The 25,078-nt window shown below is 47.8% G+C and overlaps 1 protein-coding gene across 1 annotated transcript in view; it reads right to left on the bottom strand.

The window, feature by feature from the left end:
- Positions 1-25,078, bottom strand: part of stox2a (storkhead box 2a) — a 44,064-nt gene that overhangs the window by 267 nt on the left and 18,719 nt on the right. Inside the window, exons 2-4 of the mRNA XM_062551433.1 lie at positions 13,129-13,281; positions 4,060-6,195; positions 3,273-4,002 (exon numbers count right to left, since the gene is read on the bottom strand). Coding sequence (XP_062407417.1) covers positions 3,273-4,002; positions 4,060-6,195; positions 13,129-13,281 — 3,019 coding nt within the window. The remainder of the gene's footprint in view (positions 1-3,272; positions 4,003-4,059; positions 6,196-13,128; positions 13,282-25,078) is intronic.

Genomic DNA, 25,078 nt, shown 5'->3' with positions numbered 1-25,078 from the left:
GAGAGAGAAGGAGGGTAGGGGAGGTATGGGGACGACCAGGAGAGGGGGAGTGGGTAGGGGAGCAAAGAGAGTGATGAAGGCAGGAAAAAAAGAGAGAGAAGAGGGGGGACAGTCAGGAATAGAATATTATGTGTGAGAGTTCAGGTAGGTACGGATGAGGGAGTTCAGGTAAGTATGGATGAGGGAGTTCAGGTAAGTATGGATGAGTGAGTTAAAGTTAGTTTGGATGAGTAAGATCAGGTAAGTATGGATGAGGGAGTTCAGGTAAGTATGGATGAGGGAGTTCAGGTAAGTTTGGATGAATGAGTTAAAGTTAGTTTGGATGAGTGAGATCAGGTATGGATGGGTGAGATCAGGTAAGTATGGATGAGGGAGATCAGGTTAGTATGGATGAGGGTAATCAGGTAAGTATGGATGAGCGAGATCAGGTAAGTTTGGATGAGCGAGATCAGGTAAGTATGGATGAGGGAGATCAGGCAAGTATGGATGAGGGAGATCAGGTAAGTATGGATGAGTGAGTTTGGTAGGAGGAAAATGGATGAAGATGTGAGGGAAAGGCAGAAAGAGAAGAAATCAGAACACAGAAAAACAGAGGAAGAACATCATCTGCAGTCTTCATGTCATTTGGGGTAAGAGCACTATTGTGTGATGTACCCCTCATGCAGTAAACATAAGACATACACTACGTACACACTAAGGCGGGATTCATATTAGCCAGTGGCAAGCCTAACGCACCGCTCAGACCATAATAATAATCCAAAACATTCTATCTCGTTTCTAAGTTATGCTGCGGTCAACGTTGTTACTAGAGACGGTGATCTTTGTTGTTACGTTCTTAGATGAATCTGATTAGTGAAAATATACATGAACTTTCTAAAACTGACATTGATGAGCCAAGCGTTGCGCTTCAAAGTTGAACCAAGTTCAACGCTCAGTTTGTTCAATGCTAGCGTTACACCAGCGTTGACATCGGTACGCTGCCGAACCATAGAGAACAATAGGAAACCTATTGGCTAGTGCAGCATACTCTTTCTCCTGAGAAAATCCTACAATGACCAAACACATCACACACACACACACACACACACACACACACACACACACACACACACTTCTGATAGGTGCAGTGGTGGGATGAATGGTCTCATAGCCCAATCACGCTGCCATTTCTGATAGAGTAAATGATTGTGGAATGTCCACTGAATTGGAATACTCTCCTACACACACACACACACACACAAACACACACACATTCACACACACTCACACACATTCATAAACACTCACATACACACACACATACACTACTCTGAGTAATTGCATCACTGAGTCTCTAAAATAAATCAGGCCCAATGATAGAGGGGCCCGAGCTATAGTGGTACTTTTCCAGAGGCTGCAGTATGACATCATCACTAATGTGATGAGTCACACAGGAAATAATGAATGATTGTGTGCGTGTGTGTTTGTATATGTGTGTGTGTGTGTGTGTGTGTGTCTATGTGTGTGTGTGAGTGTGTGTGTGTGTGAGTGTGTGTGTGTGTGCGTAGGTTGCAAGGGAGGGGGGAGGGGGTCTAAAATTAGAGAACAGCAATGGTCCTTCTCGTAAGCTATTTAGGTCTATTAATTCATACGCACAGACCAGACAGAAGCTGTGAGATACCAGAGCTGACGAAGCTGAGACACACTGGGCCACTGCAGAGCTGGGGGCACACACACACACACACACACACACACACACACACACACACACACACACACACACACACACACACAATCGCAGACACACACACATACATATACACATATAGTCGCAGACACACATACACACACACACACACCATGTGATGTTCAGGGAGGGAGTAACACCCCGCACACTACTGATACAATCCTCCCAACAGGACCTGGCTCATTACAGAACACAAGGATGTGTCCACTGCACTAGACTCCAAACTGGCTTCACTCTCTGAAATGTTCACTTCACATATAATATACGTGTCTCATATACTGTATATACTGTATATGCACCTGATTCACATGGTACATCTAGGTGGAGGTATGACAAATTGATCCTATGAGCAGGCTCCAACTAAAAACTCAAGAAAGTGTCTTAATTTAGTGCACAGCATGACACAGAGCAATGGAGGATAAATCCTAATGATTGTGGTTTAACACACAATGTAGATATTAGAAGACACAGACATAAATCATAAGTGATGGAAATGGGCACTATTTCGAAACAATAAAAGTTTAATGGAAAAACCACAAATAAGTACAAGTATCAGTGGAAATACATTGGCTGCATCATATCAAATCATAATGACGTCCACAAACACATGAACACTATCTCTTTCATATAGAGACACAAACACACCCACCTGTACGCACACACACACACACACACACAAAACAAAAGATGGCCCCAAAACGGACAGACATATGAAAATTCTACCCATCATTCACACAAACACATACATACAAACACACATACAAACACACACACACACACACACACACACACACACACACACACACACACACACACATGCACATGAGAATGTCTTTGGCTGATATGGAAGAATCTGCAGTCGCTGTGGGCCTCCTCTGCTCTCTTTACCTGGGGAGTGAGTCACAGCGAGCCAGCAGACTATTTTTAGCAGCTGTGTCACTCTTCACCCTCTTGCTCATCAGGAGCAACTACAACACACACACACACTCACACACACACACACACACTGCCTGGGGATGCCCACTCCTGTGTCTCCCAGTTCACAATACTGTCATTGTGAGAGGGGAGATTCCACCTGGCTGAGCTGCGAGTGCAGCAGCTGGGCTAGATAAGGGTTAGGGATCTCATCAGCTCACTCTTGGCCAGCACCACATCCACATCCCCATGTTATCTGATCATCTGTCTAAATAACCTTCAGCAGTGTGCTCTTAATGCCTGAGCCGATTCATAACTACTATCAAAGTAGCAGCAAGGAGAAATGTATGCCACTATCCCACTCCAGTTGTTTCGCCTATCCGTTCTTACTGAAATCTTACTATCACTGCACCAAGCTGCACACGATGCCCGTTAATTCAGTGGACGGTTACTATAAAGGCCCTCCTTTGTCATAGCCGCGCCTAAACGGTCTTAAGGACCGAATTCAAAAAGGATCAGGGGGCTCGAAAGCATCATAGACATGCCCACCACTACACAGACGACAGTCCGGCGTGTTGAAGAAAACGCGGCTAGGAGAGCAGTCGCCATGCCGCCGCCGGCCTCTGCTTACCGTGGCGAGTTAAAGCCGCTGTCCACCGTCACGCTGCTGCTGTCCATGCTGTCGAGCCGGGCCGAGTGGGCCGACTTCTGGCTACTGTTGTTCTCCGTCTCCTTGGGGCTGAGGAGGGTCAGGTTGGTTTCGAACTTCCGCTGCAGGTCGCGCTCCTTCTCCCTCTCCAGCAGCCACTGCATGGTGCCGCCGCCGCTGCCCGGTCCGCCACACACCCCTCCTCCTCCTCCTCCTCCTCCGCCGCCTCCGCCCGTGCCGCCGCCGCCGACCACCGGCCCGCTCTCGCCCCGGCCCTTGCCGTCGGCCGAGCCGGCGTCCTTGCGCGACGACGAGGGGTCCTCGGCGTCGTCCTCCTCCTCCTCGTCGTCGGAGACGTTGTAGTAGTCGAAGCCGGCCTCCGAGGCGGAGGGCACCGCCGTCTGGTCGGAGCCGGGCGGCACGGGCGCCGCGGAGGCGGCCAGCGAGGGCAGCGAGATGGGGGGCAGCGACTGCAGCGACTGGGGGCCGGAGTCCAGCAGGCTGTCCAGCACCTCGGCCGACTTGGAGTGGGGCGCCTTCCGCAGCGTGCCCGACTTGGAGTAGCACCCGCCGATGGTGCTGCTGCCGTCCGAGTAGCCCACGCTCAGCAGGTTGTGCGGCGGCTTGAACAAAGTGTCCTTGCTGAAGATCTCCTTCCGCTTGTCCACGAGGCTGCTGCTCAGGCTCCCCGAGCCGCTTCCGCTGCCCCCTCCTCCTCCACCACCTCCACCACCTCCGCCACCTCCTCCTCCTCCTCCTCCTCCGGCGCCTCCCCCGGGGTCGGCGTTGTGTTGGTGCGCCATCAAACGTCCGTTGGGCAAGGGTTCCGGGGTCTGGCTGGGCGTGGGCTTGCCCGAGCCGCCGTGCCCCTTGGAGGACGAGTCCTCCTTGTACTCGAGCGAGTGGGGCGAGGTGAGGTGCGGCGTCTGCCGGTCGGCCGGCGAGCCTTTGCGGACGCCGTCCGACGAGGTCAGCGTGTCGTGGTCGGCCTTGCTCAGGGGCGACGGCGCCGTCAGGATGGTCTCGTTGGACGTGTTGCACTGGAAGTAGTCGTCGGTCAGCGGCTTGGGCGACAGCGCCTTGAGCTCGCCGTAGGCGGGCAGGCTGTCGCGGCTCTTGTTCCGCTCCAGCGGGCTGCAGAGCCGCGACTCGTCCAGGCCCATCAGGGCCTTGCCCACGTCGGGCACGCACACCTCCGAGCTGAACTTGGCCGCCGAGAACAGGATGCGCGAGTAGTGCGGCCCCTGCTGCTGCTGCTGCTGCTGCGAGGACGCCCGCAGCGTGCCGTCGTCCGTGTAGTAGCGGCTGCGCTCGTCGGGGGGGCCGCGCTCGTAGTCCTCGGGGGCGCCCAGCGAAGAGGGCGCGCCGCCCAGCGGGCCCTTGGAGTTGTCCATGGACCGCGAGCGCTCCTTGGCCTTGTCCGGTCGCTCGTTGCGCGACTTCCGGTCCTGCGTGTGGCTGTGGCTGCGGTGGACGCGCGAGTGCGAGGTGCCGCGCGACGGCTCGGGGAAGGGCATCTCCGTGCGGCGCTTGGCCAGCTCGCCCGACACGTCCCACTCGGGCGTGACGGGGAAGTGCGACTCGGCGATGTTGGGGTTGCTGTGCACCAGGTAGGCGCCGCCGCCGGCCCGGCCGCGCTCCACCGTGTACATGCCCTCGCGCGGCGAGCGCACCAGCGAGTGGCTGAAGAAGCGGTAGTCGCCGCCGCGCTCGGCGTTGACCGCCGCCACCAGGTCCAGGTGCGAGCTCTGGTCGGACGGGTCGCCGGGGCCGCGGGGGGGCGCCCGCGTCTTGCTGTGCGAGCGCGACGACTTGCCGTGCGGCGGCGCCCGCCGGTGCCCGCGGCTGCGCCGGCTGCGGGCGCTGCTGTGCTGCGCCGAGGAGCCCGCCTTGCCGCGCTGCACCCGCTCCTCCTCCAGGCGCTTCATGACGGCCGTGTGGCGCGCCACGTTCTCCACCGTCAGGTCCGGGTTGACGCGGCGGATGATCTCCATCTCCACCTCGCGCGGGATGGCGGCGGCGGCCGACGCCGGCGTGTCCTCGTCGCGCAGCGGCCACTCCTCGGGCGGGAACTGGGCGGAGAAGGTGGCCAGCTGCTTGGTCTTGTCCTTCTTGAAGCTCAGGCGGAACAGCTTCAGCCCGAACTTCGTCTTGGACTGCTTCTCGCTGCCGCCCCCTCCTCCTCCTCCACCTCCTCCTCCGCCGCCGCCTCCTCCGCTCCCCTCCTTCTTCTTGGTGAGCGTGTCCGTCTTGTAGGAGAAGGCCGCTGTGCTCTTGGTCTTGTCGGTGGGCTCGGGCGGGGGCAGGTGCTGGGTTTGGGGAGGGGGGGGCGGGGGCTGGGGGTAGGACGGCGGATCTCCCTTGGGCTCCTTGGACGACTTCCTGGGCAGCGTGGACGTGGTGTGGTGGCCCGCCAGCTCGTCCCGGTTGTACGTGTTGTACGACGGCTCGCAGTGGTTCTTGTGGTGCGGCTCGCGGGGGCGCTCGCGCTCGCGTTCACGATCACGGTCGCGGTCCCGATCGCGTTCCCGTTCCCGCACGCAGCCCGACGTCGATGGCGTGATCGTCCCAGACTGCGGAGATGTGCACTGCTGCACTGAAGACGGCTGCTGCTGCTGCTGCTGCTGCTGTTGCTGCTGCTGTTGCTGTTGTTGTTGTTGTTGTTGCTGCTGTTGTTGTTGTTGTTGTTGTTGTTGTTGTTGTTGTTGCTGTTGTTGTTGCTGGCGCTCAGATATCCGCTCGTCCAGGTGGTACCACTTGCTGTTGGTGCGGATGAGGGAGGGCGTGATGAAGTAGGTCTGCGGCGTGACGATGAAGTAGCCCTCCGGTGTGGGATAGATCTTCCTCTCCCGCACCAACATGTTCAGAGTATGCCTCAGAATCTCCGGACTAGGCGTCGGTACCCCTAAGGAGAGACACAAAAAGACATACTGTATGTCATAGCGGACTGGCTGTGTCATGACAAATGAACAACATTTATTCATCGTATTTCGGACTGTTATATCATGTGGAAAGAAAATAATTTTTTTATTTATCGAGCAAATCATCTTATGCTATATTTTCATTTCATTTTCATTCATATTTATTACTGAAACAGTGAGCTGATAAAACGCCTAATTCTCTCAGACCTCATGTCACATGTGTCATTATCTATATCATTTATATCCCTTGTGTATTCAGATCATATAATTAATGAGGAAGCTGTTTGTTGTTACAAGGAATAAGTAGGCTTTCTATCGTTCATCCTCTTGATGTCTACATGTAAGTAACATTAGTAAAGCGTTACTGGACCTCCTTTCAAAGAAAGTGCTAAAAATGATATCACTATTTAATCTACTGTTGTTGGAAATGAGATTCCATTAGACTTATAATACCAACTCTTGCCAATTATATTATACTATAGTAGTAGGATCCATATCTGCATGTTGGCATATAGTTGGCATCTGTTGTTATATGATGAGGTCATGTCAAAAAAGCAAATGAATTCAAAGGGGACAGTGAGAGAATTCAGTGAGAGATTAGCGGGTTCAAACAGAGGTTAGCTTTACTCGCTAAATGTGCTTTGTGCATCACAACACGGGGATAAAGCTTGAGTAGGTGTGATCTCGAGAGAAACCGCAAGGCGCCGATCAAAAGGACTGACGCGCAAACGCCGACATTCGCCAAAGCCTCCCACCAATCACGCCACACCAGGCATTACCTCACCTTTCATCATCACGTCAACAGGCCCCCTTGGCCTGGAAACAACTCAGAAAGCAGCGCCATTTAGCCAAACAGAACAGTCCACCTTCATTAGGCGTGATTCATAGTACGACTGTGGTCAAACGGCTTCGGAGATTATCGTATTAAAGCCCAAGAATATCAGGTGCCTAAGACAGTATTGACTAGCAGGCAGCAAAACTCATGGGAGCGTCATCCTCCACTCCACTATTCCAGTGGCATCACTGTTACCATGGCATTCGACTGAATGGCGCAGGTCACGGGAATGTCTCCGCTATGTGCCTGAGATCAGCAAAGTGTGTGTGTGTGTGTGAGTTTTGATTAAATAGGAAAATATAACATGTACATATGTCACTGCAGAGCTGCATCCATTCCATCATGCCAGTGCAGCGGTGACGATGTGTGTTTTGGATGCAGCCAGACGCAGAGGCTGTCTCCCAGACAAGACGGCATGCTGGAGGGTACATAGTGTCCTCGCTGCTCCCGAGTCCTGACTTTACCCCAATTAGTCTCTCTCATAAACACACACTCACACACACATACATGCCCTCACACACACGCGCACACATACACACACACACACACACACACATACACACACACACACACACACACACACACACACACACACACACACACACAGTTGCACATGTACACATACACTTGTTCAGTGAGGCTGGATAAAGCACCAGATAAGCCCTAACTTGTGAGGGTTAAGCGTTGCCTGCCATTACATCATACTGAGTTAGTTGCCATACCAACATGACGCAACCCAGAGTCTCCACTCTCCATCTCCCACCCCCCATCTGTCTATGAAGAGTAGCACTGTTCTATTCGCAGTGAAGTTGCCTTCACTCACTGATTGGTTGAGGCTCCTGACAAAGAGCTGTGCAGAACGCGCCGGCGGGCTCTGATTGGACGGTTGCGTTTACCGTGCGTTTGGTTCAGCTTTACAGTCTGTGTGGTTTGGGGGTTGCTTAGAGGCTATGTTTCTCTCTTGAAAAGCGACACTGGCTTTCGCGGTGGCTCATGCTAGCTTTGCTTTGGCTGAGCTGTTTCTGTTCAGGGAAAATGGGAGGGGTTTAATTCCATAATAGCACGGGACAGGCAGGGATAAACAATGACATAGAAAAACACTGACGACTCAAACCATACAGGTCACTCGCTGTGTGTAGATCCATTATGACAAACAATACAGAAAAGTTCAAGGAAAGTCAAGACGCTACATATTTTAAGCTTTACCTTGGTGATAGTTAGAGGTCACTGCATGTGTAAGTGTCTCCCTTTATGTGTCTGGGTGTGCACTGCTGTGTGTGTGTGTGTGTGTGTGTGTGTGTGTGTGTGTGTGTGCGTGCGTTTGGTGCGTGCGTGTGCGTGTGTGTGTGTGCGTGTGCGTGTGCATGTGTGTGTGTGTGTGTGTGTGTGTGTGTGTGTGTGTGTGTGTGAGTGTAAAAGACAGAGCACACTGTCAGCAGTAACCCTCAGTTTAATGAGGTATTGACAGTGATGCTGTAAAGACCCCAGAAGCACCCCCCCCCACACACACACACACACACACACACACACACACAACTCACCTCACCCCCCTTAACTCCAAACACACTTGCTCCCGTTCCCACTCTCTCAGCATAAGCTGCTGCACACACAGTTCAAAGGCCTTCGAGGCTTCACATTTCAGACGGTTTTATTCACCGGAGAGAGGGAGACTGGCTGCCCCTTTTGATCAATATTTCATTGCAGAAATGTCCTCTCTGCCCTTCAACCCACTCAACTCTCCACACTCTCTCTCTCCCTCACACACACACACACACACACACACACACACACACACACACACACACACACACACAGCCAATCATACTGTACACCTAGTATATGCAAGTGATATTGCATAGATTGTAATAATTACTCCCATACAATTACACATACAAATACTCCCACAACCCATTTTTTTAAGTTACTTTTTGTTTTGTTTTGCCTTTTTTTTTAGTTTTCTGAAACACTGTAAGCTACAAGAAAAAAATCTGGGGTTAGAGTTTAAAGTGGGAGGAATATAACAGACATATAAGATAATGTCAAAGTATTCCAAACTCCCACATGACACGAAGTTTAATATCAAAATAAAATATATACTACTATAACCCGAGAACAGTCAAATAAAAAAATAAAAAAATCATATTGAAATGTATTACTCCATCAATTTAAGCCAAAACAATTACTTTAGTACAACTTACTCCAGTATCTATCCTCCTTGAATTTCCCCTTGGGGATCAATAAAGTATCTATCTATCTACAGTATCTATCTATCTATCTATCTATCTATCTATCTATCTATCTATCTATATGTAAGGTGACTTAAGCAAATAATAAACTATAGAGCATTTTCCAAACATAACTTTGCAATACATGGATCTACCAGCAGGGAAGACATAGCTAGTGAATGGCACTGCGGTGAAGTCGTGATAGTTTTCGAAAAGCCAACAACCCTAGACTGGATTTCCCAAAAGCTATTTGTGTGCTTGGGCCAAGCTGTCTTTTAACCATGGGAGGGTAACTGTGAATCTATCCTTGCCTTGATATCACATTGAAACTCAAAACTGAACCCTCTTCGCAAATGTTTTCTAAGGTAGTCTTGACATGCTCTTTTAGTCAATGAAACACACTTCCTGACTGTTTAGCCCATTTGAGAGTAGTTACAATCACAGTTGACCACAATGACTGCTGCAAAATATATTGACTGCTGTCAATGACAACGGCCCTCTTTATCAAACGAGCGTAGAAACCAGCGTAGATCTGAGTGCAGAAATCATCTTAAGACGGGGCTCACGCGTGATTCATGAAACTTTCGTATCACTCCGTTGATTAATGTGGCGGCTGGAAACAAGTGTGAGTTTGCTAAAGAGAAAGTAATCATCTCCTATGTGCCTATCCTAAGCCATCAAATGTGTCAACATAATAGACTACATTACAGCAAATAGGCTACAAATGTACAGGAAAAGTGTTATGTTCGAGATATTCCATGTATTCAACTCTTCAACTTTCTAATCCAGCGCCGATTTGCTGCTGCACGGTGCTATGCCGCATGAAAAACTTGGGTACACGAGTTGAGACTAGACGTGAGATTCGAGCGTAGCCACCGGGCACTGTCCCTTGCCTTTTGATTCACCGAAGCATTTTGCAGCAAGAGCTGCTAACTGTCCCTGCTGTCCAAGCAAGATAACCAACAACTGTCTTTGTATCTCAGCTCAAACTTAAGTTCTTCAGACAAAATGACATGAGACGGACTTATTAAATAATCGTTTGATTTGGAAATCAAAATAAGACCACATGTGGCTCTGCAGCTGAGTAATGTGATGAAGGGTGAAGGCTGACACTAGAGCACTGAGACTCATCAGCTAAGTGTGCTTGGGTGTGGAGATGAACCCTCCTAACAGGATCAACTTCTACCCTTCTTAATCCATACTACCTTGGCGCATGTGCGTGTGTGTGTGTGTGTGTGTGTGTGTGTGTGTGTGTGTGTGTGTGTGTGTGTGAATGACTATTTGTGTATGTGTGTGTGTGAGAGTGAATGGATGAGTCTCTGTGTGTGTGTGTGTGCGTGAATGACTATTTGTGTATGTGTGTGTGTGAGAGTGAATGGATGAGTCTGTGTGTGTGTGTGTGTGTGTGTGTGTGCGTGCGTGAATGACTATTTGTGTATGTGTGAGTGAATGGATAAGTGTGTGTCTGTGTGTGTATTGTGTGTTTCCTAACGCACATCTGTGTGTCTACATGCAGCTCCACATGTGTGTTAGTGGGCCCCTGTGACTGGTTCTAGCCAGTCATGTGAGGGCCAGGGAGAGAGAGAGAGAGAGAGAGAGAGAGAGAGAGAGAGAGAGAGAGAGAGAGAGAGAGAGAGAGAGTGGCGACTGCAGTGAGAATGAGGAGGAAGATGATGGAGAGAGAGAAAGAGGAGTGTGGCGACTGCACTGAGAATGAGGAAGAAGATGACGGGGCGATGGAGAGAGTAATGAAGACACAAGACAGACAGGGAGGGGGGGCAGAGAGGGAGGGGGGGGCAGGGAGGCTTTCACCTCTTCCACCCCAGGTTAGCTCTTTGATGTGAACTACTCTCTCGAGGTCTGACAACATCATTACCCTACTTTTTGTCTCAGCCATGACAGCAAAACAGGATATGCGTGCACACACACGTGCATACACACACACACACACACACACACACACACACACACATGCACACACGCACACACGCACGCACACACACAAACACTTTTGTTTTTTCAATACATTTCGAAAAGTAAATAAAATATGTTACACCGTGGGTGAGTCCCACTACATAAAACTAAACACAGTAGCAAACCCTTTTGCACAGGACTCTTATTTCAGCTCCCGGCCTCTATGGAATGGTGTGAGCCGGTTTTCTTACTCTCTAGGTCTCTACCACAAACTCACTGAGTAACAAAGGTATTTACTCAAACCCTGCATCTCAAAATCGAGCAATATCTAGTGTGTGTATGTGTGTGCATGTGTGTGTGTGTGTGTGCGCGCAACTTTGCGTGTGTGTACGCTGTACGAGAGCAGCAATTCTCTAAATGTCATATTTTATTATTACAATGCAGCTGATTTACTATCGGCCGTCCCCCTCTGTGTCCCGTCTCATAAATACTATCCCGCCTGGGAATTGTGTTGTGGGGGGGGGGGGGGGGGGGGGGGGGTGGTGGAGAAGGAAAAGGGAAAAAATAGCGTGAAGAAAAAAGAAAGCTGTTTGACACGTCTCTAAAACTCCTCACGGCTACGCTATTGTACTCGGGCGCCTGGATGGACAGCTCCAGAATGACATCACCAAGACACAGAAGCCATGTCAGCGATTGTGTCTCGGAGAGCAGCAGGCTGCCAACAAGCACTGGCATTTTGAATACAGGGAGAGAAAAAAAAAAGTTGGCAATAAAGAAAGCCTTCAAGTGTGAAGCAGACGATCACTGCAGGGCAATGGAATGACAGCTATACGAGCACAGATGGATCCATAATGTCCACACTTTTTGGGTCTGTAAATTCTGAGCTTGAATATTTGTGTTAGTTAGATTGTAAACGTCCTCGTGTTATATCATGTTATTGAATGTGACTGAGTTACTTTTGACACACTTTAATTGTTTGCACAAAGACTACGGATCTACAAATCTACAGATTCCCAGATTATCAACACACATCATCTGTTCACACTGCTAAATACAATTTATGGTTATTAAGGTTAAAGTTTAAGGGCTGGATTTGGTTAAGGTGATGCTCAGCAAATGATACTGAACGTAAGTCTAAATGAGTATTCAAGTAAAGTGCTACGGAACATTCAAAATCAAGAAGGAGAGGGTCTTCATTAAAAGCAGGATTGCACTCTTTCCATGACCACACAATATGGCTCAATTAAACTCTCGTTCCTATTGAAAACGTTTGCACAGGTCCCAAAGACAGTCACGGATGTGCATCTATCATTTCAACATGAGCAGCGCGCATGTCTGGAGATCATTGGTGAGGCGTTGGCAGTGCCACTGCATGCTGCTTACACCTACAGGGTTTCCCACTCTAACCTGCTCTCTACTTGACAAGAGTACCACTGCATATTACACACACACACGAGTACATTGATCTCCACCTTCACAAAGCGTAGGACTGACTCGAGAGTGAGCAGCGTAATCCTCCCCACCCACAGGGACAGGTGCCCTGTGTACGCTTTGTCCACGGGAGTTCGGTGTAATGAAAACTGTATGCAATATGAAACTCCATTTTGTCAGTTGCAAACAACGTAGCTTTCGAATCTATCAGCCAGTGGGTGATAGTGACCTTTAATTAGCGTTCAAACAGAATGAATGCGGACATGTTATGCATGTTATCAAATCTTACTGTAGTTCATTTGTGTCAAAGTTACACATTACCTTCCAACTTCCGAGCCAAACTGTACCTAAATATACCTTGAGATTACTACTATAAATAACCAAGAAGACACTCTAGCATATTGCCATGCTTTTAGTCGCTTTGGCTAAAAATGCGTCAGCCAAATGTAATGTAGTGTAATGTAATATCGGGTGCCATGCAGCAGGCCATAAGGGGGTGTGGAGATGATTACCTGGGAAGCAGGTGGCGAGGTGTTCCATGAGCGCATCCTGAGTGACGGGCTTGCGGGCCGAGTTCATGGCTGAGATGGCCAGACACAGAATCTCCCCCAGCGGGATGAACTGGGACTGGCTGATCGGTGACATACTGATGGGAGATACATCACCTGTAGCAGGGAGGAGAGAAGGGGCAAGAGGGGGAACAAGAGCAAAGAGAGGTTAACTCAATCCTTCTTTCAGAAAGATACCAAGGTGGTGACTCTTCATTAGCGTTTAAATAAGTTCTATAGCAGTGGTCATCCACAGAGGATTTAGGACCAAGGGCCCTCAGGAAGCCTGGAATTATGGGAAATTATTACAAACAATTAATTTAATTCATCAGCTGAAACACACAGACATAGGTAAGGACAAAGTAGCATAGAAAAGGAAATGTCAGGTTATGCTTGTGATGTTTAATCAGGATCACAAAAACTGCTCCAGAAACAGTGTGATATTTGGACATACATTATTTGGACACAAATATGTAAAGAATACATACTTGCTCACTGCTTTTGACAGACAGCCACGTTCACCATACTGATGTATTTCAAGAATACGTACAGTATGTTAGATAATTAGTTGCTAAACTCACTAGCATTGTCATGATCTTTTTAGATTCAGTAATCCAGAAAAAATAACTACAACAACTGCATCTCTACATCTACTACACTTCCTGGTAGCAGCTACATGTAGGCTAGCTACACAGCCAATTCATGGGTTTCATCAGGTCCCTTTCCACAGGTGTATTAATCAAGCACCATGCAGTCTGCATTGATAATCAAGGTGCTTGATTCTATACACCTGTGGAAAGGGACCTGATGAAACCCATGAATAGGAGCAACCTATTTCCTGACGGCTGTGACGCCAAGTAAACATGTTGAATGAATCACAATCACCACAAACAAGCCCTTGGTGCTGCACACACTGCGCTGATTTAGGCCATAGACACTCATCGATGATCAGACAGACATTCACACATTTCACCATCATCTTGCTGTCCTGTGTAGGCTTAATGCTAACAATACAAAGTGAGTGTCCTAGCTTTTGTCCAAAGTTGGAGCCTCTAGAGAACTAGAAACCAGAGGCCTCTAACCATGGCACTGTGACCTGCAATACACACACACACACACACACACACACACACACACACACACACACACAGACAGACACACACACACACACACGCTGGACATGTGTAGTCTTGTGGTACATTCCAGTCTTGGTCACATTAATCTAGCAGCAGATTTTGCAGCATATTATTGAGTTCAATTCACCAACCCACACGCATGTTCCCATGAGAAATCAAATATTAAAGAAATATATGCACTGTTATACTGGCCTGGCCTGTATAACAGTGCACTATAGGCTAAAAAGTATTAAATCAGTTGAAAGTAATTCTGTGCAACTATTAATATACTGATCCATTTTCGCTGATAAATAGCATAGTCACTTATTGAGAGCATTCAGAAATTCTGGGTGTCATCGGATCAGATCTAATGATAAAGGTCCTTAAATATACCACTGAAGTACATGGCTGTCATGGATGGTGGTGTGAGATATATTTTCTGATGGTGAACAATCAGTTCAACGTATTATGCGTAACTTTCTGTTTCTGCCTCTCTGTAACATGTCCCAGCCCATAGTGACTGAAACAGACACCACTGTTGAGCCTTCTGGAAGTGTCATGGGCCTTACAGTAATGTCCTGTGTATTAGCTGCATTGTGTATAAGCCGCAGGATAGTGTTTTAAGTTAAAAGAAACAAAACCATGTACTGCCCCATGTATTACCTTTATAGCTGAATACATGTTGCAAAATCAATGTACAGTATAGCCACGGCTAATAGTTTAGAAATGACAGTATTCAACGTAACATTGATGAAGGAAGATGCCTGCTCAATAACCACAAAGACTGCTCTGTTGGTGATGTAGGCTTTTTCTGCTTTGGTTTCTTTGGTTAGGCATTCTGGCTTCTGGTGGCACATTTTGTGCAAGAGTGCCGAACGGATCCTGGGTACAACATGCAATGCATTCGCAGCCACATTGGCCGTCACATCGGCCGTTGTGAGTAATCCCTTAGGCCTATATAGCTCAAGGAACTGAACATCTTTCCTGCGCATGTCTGAAATGTGATCTTGATCATCTCAATGGTCCAGTCTGTGTAGTAGTACATTATAATCAACAGTGTCAATGAAGAGTATGTCACTACAGTAAAACCTTAATAAGAAGTGTTCCAGTGCTGTGATCAACATGGAAGTCTGACTGAAAGATGTCAGATAAAGGCTCTGATGAGCTGGAAAAGGTGCAAATAAATACAGCGTAGGAGGTCAAGTCATGGAAGACAAACAACTGGAGAAGGAGTATATGCAGATAGGATGGACTTCTTATCTCTGTTTGTATACGTGTGAGTGTGTGTGTGTGTGTGTGTGTGTGCGTGTGTGTGTGTGTGTGAGTGTGTGTTTGTGTGTGTGTGTGTGTGTACAGTATGAATACATATGTGTGTGTGTGTGTGTGTGTGAGTGTGTGTGTGTGTGTGTGTGTGTGTGTGTGTACAGTATGAATACATATGTGTGTGTGTGTGTGTGTGTGTGTGTGTGTGTGTGTGTGTGGTGACATGCAGTGATACTTCCTCCTCCTCCAGCACAGGCCTGGCCCTGACCCCCCGGTGCTGTCGAGTCAGCATTAAGCCCCTTTATGCTTTTGTAGGCAGCGCCTCCCCATGTCACACTGATCCCATTTGCACTCCCAGAGCCCCTCCGTAAACACACAGCCTCCTCCACAGATGATATTACCCTCCGTACTATTGTTTTATTGAATCAAGCTCCATGCTGCTGGATTACAATCACTGCACAACAACTGGAGTACTGCCTGACCTTGTCCTGAAGGGCAAATATCATACTCCGTCTCTCTCTCTCTCTCTCTCTCTTTCTCTCTCTCTCTCTATCTATCTCTCTCTCTCTCTTTCTTTTTCCTCTCTCTTTCTGGTAGATTTTGTGGTGCTGCTCATGTGGGGTGAAAAGCAAATACATATAACAATGTAAGATGAATACTGAGAGTGTTTGATTAATTAGTAGCACAATCCTGACAGTAAGTCAGCAAGTAGGGCTCAAAGCATAGATGGTTTCAATGACATAATGAATCTTTGAAAGTTCCAGAATCATATTGCCAGCTAATGTTTCACTCTGAGGCTGTGATGTCATCTGCATGTTGCTCTCTACGACACGGTAATGATGAATTGTCAGACAAACTCAAGACAAAGCCCAAAGCCAGAAGATGGTTTAAGCTGTTCACTTATGTTTGTGTGGCAGTGAGGTGTCATATACACGCATACGAAGCTAAATAAAGACTTGTCACACTCGATACAGCTAGACACGGGCGTGCAGCATCAAGAGTGAGGGCTCTAACCTCTTCAGATACGGCGTAAAAAAAAAAAAACAATCATTCATCAAATCTCACAGAAGGGAACGCATCAGTAGCTTCATTTAAACATTCAACACACAGGAGCAAACATGCCTTTCAACGATCCTGCATGATCAAAAAAAAAAATCTCACATTCCCTATGCCCTCGACAGTCTACTACACGCTGCTGTCGTACGATGCATAAAAATGCAGACAGATCTACATAAAAGCACCACTGCAGCTTAATTCTGTGCCATGCTCCAGAAATTTCTGTGGAAACTGTCTCTTCAGCAGGGAGATGTAACTCAGCGGCGGTGGAGTGCAGGTCCAGCACGCCACTATCGGCACTGCAGGATGCGGGGAGGGTGACATCATCCACATGGAGCGAGCGAGCGGGCGGGCGAGCGAGGAAGAGAGCGAGCGAGCGAGCGAACCAACGAGCGAGTGCCTGCCCACCCGGCTGGCAGGCTGTCAGAGAGCCATTGCTCACCGCTGTCCTCTCAGCCCCTTGCTCCACACCACTGCCTCCTCCACACACACACACACACACACACACACACACACACACAATACACACACACACACAGACACTACACACACACACACACACACACACACACACACACACACACACACAGACAGACACACACAGACAGACACACACAGACACACACACTACACACACACACACACACATTACCACTGCCTGCACAAACAAAAGACCTCTTTCCCAAAGCGACCAAACACAAAACTGCACACACTACAACTGCACATACAATCATTCACCTCAGCGCCACTGTGGCTGCACAGCTTTGCACTTGCAGATGCTCACATGTGTAAACACACGCCGACATATCCTCCACCTCTTCCTGTGTACCACTATGTCCTTACAAGATCTGAGTTATTGTCCCGGTGGAGGAGCTACAGTAGCATCAGACTGTCAAGGTTAGCCTGTACCCTCTCTATGGGCAAAAGATAGACACTGAGGTGAAGAAGTGTTGTGTTATAAAGATGAACGTCTGGTCTGACAACCAACTGTTAGCTTGATGCCTGAGGTTACAATATGCTGAGTGCTAAGAGATATGCTAAGATTTTAGCCCAGCAAAGCTTACTTCCACACAACCAGAGAGAGCAGTTTTTTTTTCTTTCAAAAATGAGCATAAAAATTTAGGTGTACACCTTACATATTACATATTCAAATGAACCAATTCTTTGACAGTTGAAGAAATCCAAACACATCACTCAGCAAGGGCAGATACTGTACCTGCCATGACATGCTTTAAGCTCCTTAAACTCTCACCATTCACGCCCTCTGGATTCTGACTTGATAATTCTCAAGAAAATATACCTCACCAGGCGACCTGGTCGTTCAGAGATCACGTTGTGGCGACAACCCATGTGTACCACTTCCCTGTCATGGGGAAATATTCAAACATCTCTTCTTGCTTATCCCTCGAAATTATTAAAAACATAGCGACACTGCTTTTTTTTAACGAAGATTTGAACATACATTATGCCACATATCACCGCCGTACATCGGTTCATGGAAGGAAAAAAAGAAGAACAGTTCTTTAGCCCATGCGGTCAGAAAAAGATGACATCAGTCTTCCAGAAAAGCCTGACGTAACCACTTTCACCAATCTCACACTCAGACACATTGACATCCCGGAGGCAGAGACACAGAGTCAATCACAAAGGGGGAAAAAAAGTTTGGCGTTTCAGAAATCCTCCCGACACTTGTCTCTCGAGACGAACCAAAGAAAGTAATGTCACCATTCGCAGCAGCCGAAAACATAACCACAGTGTCTAGACAGATCCAGAACACTGCAGACTGTTCTAACAGTTCCCTCAACGGTGGTCCAACCAGATACTGAACCTGCAGTCCTTTTTTTTTTTGGAGAAACACTGACACACACTCACACACAAAACATAGGACAAACGGGCATCCCATGCAAACTGTTGAAGCTCTATGGAAAGTAGTGAATTGCTAAAAGCTTTACATTCATACGAGGAGATATGCGCAAAAGAGCATTCACATAGATCTGTTGACACTACTGGCTACCAACTGCTGGACCAGATGTCTTCAGGCGCACTTATCTATCAAACAGACAGCATGGAGGAAGAAGTGGGGGAAAATATATATATTTATTCACACAAAAACACATGTAATTGTAGATATGTCACTCTGCTTGACAATTACCTCGTGGAAGAAATGCTTTCTGTCCATACACACTTCAAACACGCCACCTCAAAGTAATACCTCGTCATCCGTCACATCATGTGACATCGCATGACGGATGCTCACACCAAACTAGCATGCGCGCAGAGGACTAAAGCAGGAGAGGGCTGTGTGATCGGGGGAGAGGCAGGGAGAGGGAGAGTGGGGGATAGAGAGAGAGAGAGAGAGAGAGAGAGAGAGATAATAAGATATGCAGTACCTCAGCCCTCTCTCAGCCTCCCCAGGTCTGAATCCCGGCAGACTGAGGAGGCGCTCGTTGGCGGCAGCCTTGGAAAAGCACAGCGTTTCCTCTGGGCTCAATCCCAGCATGCTCTTGTCCACACAAAGACAAGAGAGGTGTGACCAATCACGGTCAGCCTCGCCATGCACCGCTTTTTCTAAGCACCCACCCATTATTGCTCGTTGACACAAACACACACACACACACACACACACACACACACACACTAACACTTATACACAAAGAATGTTTCTCTCTCTTCCCTCTCTATCACCCTCTCTCCCACCTCAAACACAAACACACACCGACACACACACACAAACACGGGCACGCGCAAGCACACACACATGCACAAGCAAATGCACACACACACACACACTCTCACACACACACACACACACACACACACACACACACACACACAAGCAAGCAAGCTAGTGGGCGGCCTGCTAAACTTGTTGTCAAGGCAACGCATCCCAGTTGCTCCCTCTTGTTCCTTGCCTGCTTGTTACACCCCCCCCCCCTTTTTTTTAATTCCACCACTTTTTCCTTCTTACTCAATCGTGTTAATGAAAAATTGAGGATGGCACGTCGGCTGCTAGACTCAGCAAAACCAAAAACCCTTACACCCACTCCTCTCAGCCTGCTCCCTCCCCTCCCAACCATCCACACACACTGCAACCTCCAGATCTCCTCCCTCTCTCTCTCTCTCTCTCTCTCTCTCTCTCTCTCTCTCTCTCTCTCTCTCTCTCTCTCTCTCTCTCTCTCTCTCTCTCTCTCTCACGCCTTGCGCTCTCTCTGTCTCTTCTCTGCTCTGTCTCCCGGTCTGCGTCTCTCCCTGACAGAGAAGAAGCTGAGAGTGAAGCGCTGTGTGTGTGTCTGTGTGTGTGTGTGTGTGTATGTGTGTGTGTGTATGTGTGTGTACATGTGTGTGTGTGTGCGTGCGTGCGTGAGTGTGTGTGTGTGTATATGTGTGTGTGTGCGTGTGTGTGTGTGTGTGTGTGTGTGCACGTGTTGTGGGGTGGGGCTGATGGGGTCTCCTTTTGTTATCTAATCAGAGACGGACAGAGCCCTTAAACCCCATCTCATGTCAAGCCACGGCAATGACAGCGCAGGTTCATCCTAATTACTGAGACCAGAAAGAGAGAGGGCACCAGAGAGAAAGAGAGAGAGAGAGAGAGATATGGGAAGACCTGAATGGAGGGAGAAGGAAAGGACAAGGGAGAGGAAGCACATAAAAACGGTAAAGGAGTGATGAATCAAGGCTACGTGGCTCGGGCTAAAAATAGAGCCCGCACAGTTTTCTGTACGCATCAGGTGTGCACGTTTGTCAGCGGCGACGGTGACGGCTGTGTTTATGACCTGTCCGTCGGCACCCCTTCGCCGAGCTAGCGCCTGCCTTTGTGCTAGCTGCTGCTAGCATTGTTAGCACTAAAGAGGTGACGTCATCTGGCGAGCAGTGGAGAGGATGACAGGAGGAGAACAGAAGAACAAGAAAGAGGGAGGGGAGGGGGAGGGAAGGAGAGAGAGAGAGAGAGAGAGAGAGAGAGAGAGAGAGGAGGAGGAGAGTGAAGACAGGAGGGAGAGGATAAAGGCGGAGAGAAGAGAGGAGAATGACCGCTAAGGAGACATGTGGAAAATGAAAAGCAAATAGAATAAGCACCATGGAGATGGACTATAGTGAGAAATGAGGATGAGCTTGAAACAAATAAATAAATGAGAGAAACAGAGGGAAGGGAGAGCTATGGCTGAGAACGATAGAGAGAGAGAGGGAAAGAGAGAGAGAGAGAGAGAGAGAAGGAGAGAGAGAGACAGAGAGAGAGGGAGAGAGCGAGCGAGCCTCGAGTAAGACAACAGAGGTGAAACATCCACACCCAGTGGGGGTTAGCTGATTTCAGTTAGCTTCTTACAACCTACAACAGACAAGCACACACACACACACACACACACACACACACACACACACACACACACACACACACACACACACACACACACACACACACAAACACACACACCTCCCTTTTCGAAAAACAGCAACACACTCATGGTTGGCGCCCAGTCACTGATGCAACAGTTGACAAAGCCACTGTAAACAGACAGACGGAATGGCACAGACTGTGCGACTGCCGGCTGATCAGGACACAGCCTCCGAGACTCGGCGAACATAGACTCCCCATGACCTGCAACAGCTAGCTTCACAAAGCACTCATCACACAGTCAGAATGGCTTGTAAGAGCTACAACCATGCAGCGACAACCACTCCGCACCTCCCGAGATGTGTCCTTTCTACCGCAGTCAGTGTGTCAGGACTATGCAGGCAGTGTCAGGACAAAAGGGAGATTCTTCACCCTTACACAAAGCAAATTACTATACACATACATGACTTAGTCTGGGATGCATTACAACAGCTTTTTTTGTTTTATTGTGCGTGTGTGTGTGTGTGTGTGTGTGTGTGTGTGTGTGTGTGTGTGTGTGTGTGTGTGTGTGTGTGTGTGTGAGTGTGTATGTGAGCATGTGTGTGTGTGTGTGTGTGTGTGCGTGTGTGCGTGTGTGTGTGTGTGTGTGTGTGTCTGTGTGTCTGTGTGTGTGTGTGTGTGTGTGTGTGTGAGCATGTGTGCGTCCGTGTGTGTGTGTGAGAGTGCGTATGCGTATGCGCTGCATGACGGGAGAGATGCGAGGGCAATTTTCGGGCAAGGCGTCCTGTCGTCATTAGCATGAAATGGCACCCCAAACGCGGCGCAACGCAGCGCTCTACTTTGGCAGCCCTGATGCTTGCAAGGCGCTCCGTCGTCGCCACCGACCGCCACCGCCCGCCACCGCCCGCCGCCGCCGCACCGCTCCTGATTCCTGAACACAATGACTGCCTTATCTCTGTCTCCCTCCGCCCCGGCTCCTTCCCTCCCTCCCTCGCTCCCCCCCTCCCTCCTCACTCTCTTCAAACGTTATCTCTCCCTTTCTCCCCATACTCGGTCCCTCTTTTCTCCCTCTCTCTCTCTCTTCTCTATCTCTCTCTCTCTCTCTCTCTCTCTCTCTCTCTCTCTCTCTCTCTCTCTCTCTCTCTCTCTCTCTCTCTCTCTGTCTCCTGCCTTGGGTTCACGCTCGGTTCAGTGTGACGCCGAGACTCTGAAGTGTGGCAGCGGCGTCTGGCTGGTGTTTGAGCCTCATCTCAGCCCCAATTCCAAAAAAAAAAACCGCCGTCCTGTCCCACTTTCAGCCGCCCACCACCGCCGCCGCCACGCACACACACACACACACACACACACACACGCACAAACACACACACACGCGCGCGCGCACGTACACACACACACACACACACACACACACGCAGGCGCGCGTCTCTCTGGGCCGTCAGCTAATCAAAAGGCAACTTAACTAGGATGAGCTCTCTGAGTGGGTCTACAGACACAATTGCAGAGGAGTTTGGGCTAGGGGGGAAGTGTGTGTGTGTGTGTGTGTGTGTGTGTGGAGGGGGTTTGCAAAGTTTCAGAGAGCTGCAGACTGGGAGAGAGAGGGGTAAAGAGATGAGGGGAGCAGAAGAGAAAGTGGAAGAGGAAACAAAAGGCCCTACAGAGTTCAGACTTCAATTTCACTGTAATCAACATCCATATGGGTCAGTGCTGAGTACAGGAATAAGTTGTACATCATACACATGCACAAACACATGCACATACACATACTGTGATGAACAAAGAAACACCTTAAAACAGCATACAGAACTCATATGGTTAATGATAAAAAAAACTGCTACACTTCACCTCAGATCTACTTTCTATACCTGTAACCTCCATTTAATCTCATTCTTGACAATTAATGTATGTCCTAAGCTTTAAAACAAAGTTGTGTGACGTGTGGTAGAATCAAAACTTCAATTATGTATTTATGGCACAAACTTTCAAAGAGCTTCACTTCACACAGTCCTATCTTCAGCTTTCGCAAATGGCCCCACTGCACAAACACCTTCGCTAAGGAGGCTAAACCCATGGGTGCTAGCTAGTGTCTGCTGCCAGAGACTCTTAATGGAGCTTTCCCTACTTAACTGCACAGTTACTACACCAACTGGCACACAACTCTTCTCTTTGGTGGAATGGTCAGGGGGGGATTTTTGCTCATTATACAGGTAATGGTTCATCCTTTTAGCCTTGAAAGCGTTTAAAGCCTTTATTTGCGTTTAAGTGTTGCTGTCTGTGAACACTTGCACTTCGGGAAGGTAGTACTCTATGAACAGAGGAGCAAGACTAAGGTCAAAGTTGAAACTGAATTTTTACACAAAAATTGTTTACAATGAACGAGAGAGAACATGTTTGCCGCCTCTGTTCAAAGAATTTGAAAGCACCTTTGAAATGACATGACGTGGTGCTTTCAAGGTTTAACATCCAAGTAGGAACCAGTGCAATTGAAGAGGGTCAGTACTTATTAAAAGGACAGATTACTGGCCTTTTGTGACTGTCTGAAAGCATGAGTGAAATTAAACAGTCCATATAAGGCAAACTACAGTGTACAGTAGTCTTACTGATGAGTGTTAGGAGACACACTTATGATGATAGAATAGGACAATCACACTCACTCACACTCGCTCTGTGTGTGATTATGTGAGTTTCTGTGTGTGTGTGTGGGTGATTGTGTGTGTGTGTGTGTGTGTGTGTGTGTGTGTGTGTGTGTGTGTGTGTGAACAACCATTAAATGTGTTCCCAAGAAACTTTCAGGAACTTTGATGAACGTGAATTTGTGAACAGAGGTGAGTAGATGTAATGTTCATATGATATGTGCCATGTACCTTCCCAAGCCCTCTCTGGCCTTAAGACCACAAAAGCACTCAGTATTGATTGCTCAAGCAATATGGTATGAATGAGAGCATTGGGTAAGGATATCCCCACGACAGAGATTCGGCTGTAGGCACGAGCCCTGAGGGCCTTCAGTACTGGGTACAATACGATAAGTATCACAATGACTCTGTCCTAAACAGACTTCACTCTAAAAGCTATCTTTATAATAATTTTACATAACAGCAAAGGCAAAGTCTTCACATATCACACAACTTAAAAACACTTGAATCGAGGCCCATAGTACCACTGCATTTTAATGAATAATTCTTTCTCAATCTGACAGGCATTAAATCAAAAAGAACTTGCCCTAACCCCCTCTGTATAGCTGCCACATCCAAACACTAGCATCCTTTTCCAGTCAAAACTGACCACCACACATTTCGCGTTTTACTGATTTGTATGGTAGAGTGAACAATGTGTTTGTCTGCATGCTTCTTCAGATATACTCCATAAGTGTTCACACTCACATCTCGGTGGCCACAAAAAAGTCAGTATGCATTACAGTGTGTAGTAGTCAAATTGAACTTTCACTCAGTACAGATTAATCTGATTTATAAATCCACAATGTCATAGTGTCATGATGACCACTGAAGCATGTTCTTCTCGATCTTCCTCTTCTTCCTGCTCCTTTTCAGGCCTTTTGGTTGACAATATAACAAACTCTACAATATAACAAACTCTCTAAACAAACTGCATTCAACTTGGAATTCTTTCAGGCCCACTGGTCTGAAACAGTATATAAGGTTTGTGCCCCTAGCAATCCCAAAGGGTTGGGTCAAAGCGATTTTTCAGCAAAACCTCACCAAAAATTATGAAATCAGATTTTTTTATGCCAAGCTACCCCCTAGGATAAACATTACCCCTGCTCATTACAATGCATTTGTGGTTTGGTGCCAGCCAGTGAATAATGCTGAAAGAAAAAAAACTTATTTGAAAAAGAAATTGTGAAATGTCCATAAGGAGTGCTTTTGTCTGTGAGGAGTTGACACAGCCGATTATTTTTAAAAAGTAGCCGATGGTTAGCTTATGTTTGGCCACATCTTCTCAGATCTGTTTAAGTTCCATTCAGCTCACTCAAAACTACATAACTCATAGGCACTGCTTCACATCCTGTTAGTGTACAACCACCACATTCACAGCAGGACATACCACAAAGCATTTAGTCTATTACCAGACAATTAATCATTCAAAATCCTTGTCTGAGAAAGTAAAAATATATTTTCATTCCACTTATTATTTT

This window comes from Sardina pilchardus, chromosome 2 (assembly GCF_963854185.1).
Source record: "Sardina pilchardus chromosome 2, fSarPil1.1, whole genome shotgun sequence".
Classification (NCBI taxonomy): domain Eukaryota; kingdom Metazoa; phylum Chordata; class Actinopteri; order Clupeiformes; family Clupeidae; genus Sardina; species Sardina pilchardus.
The sequence above is the reverse complement of the archived record's forward strand: the minus strand, read 5'-3'. Positions and strand labels throughout refer to the sequence as shown.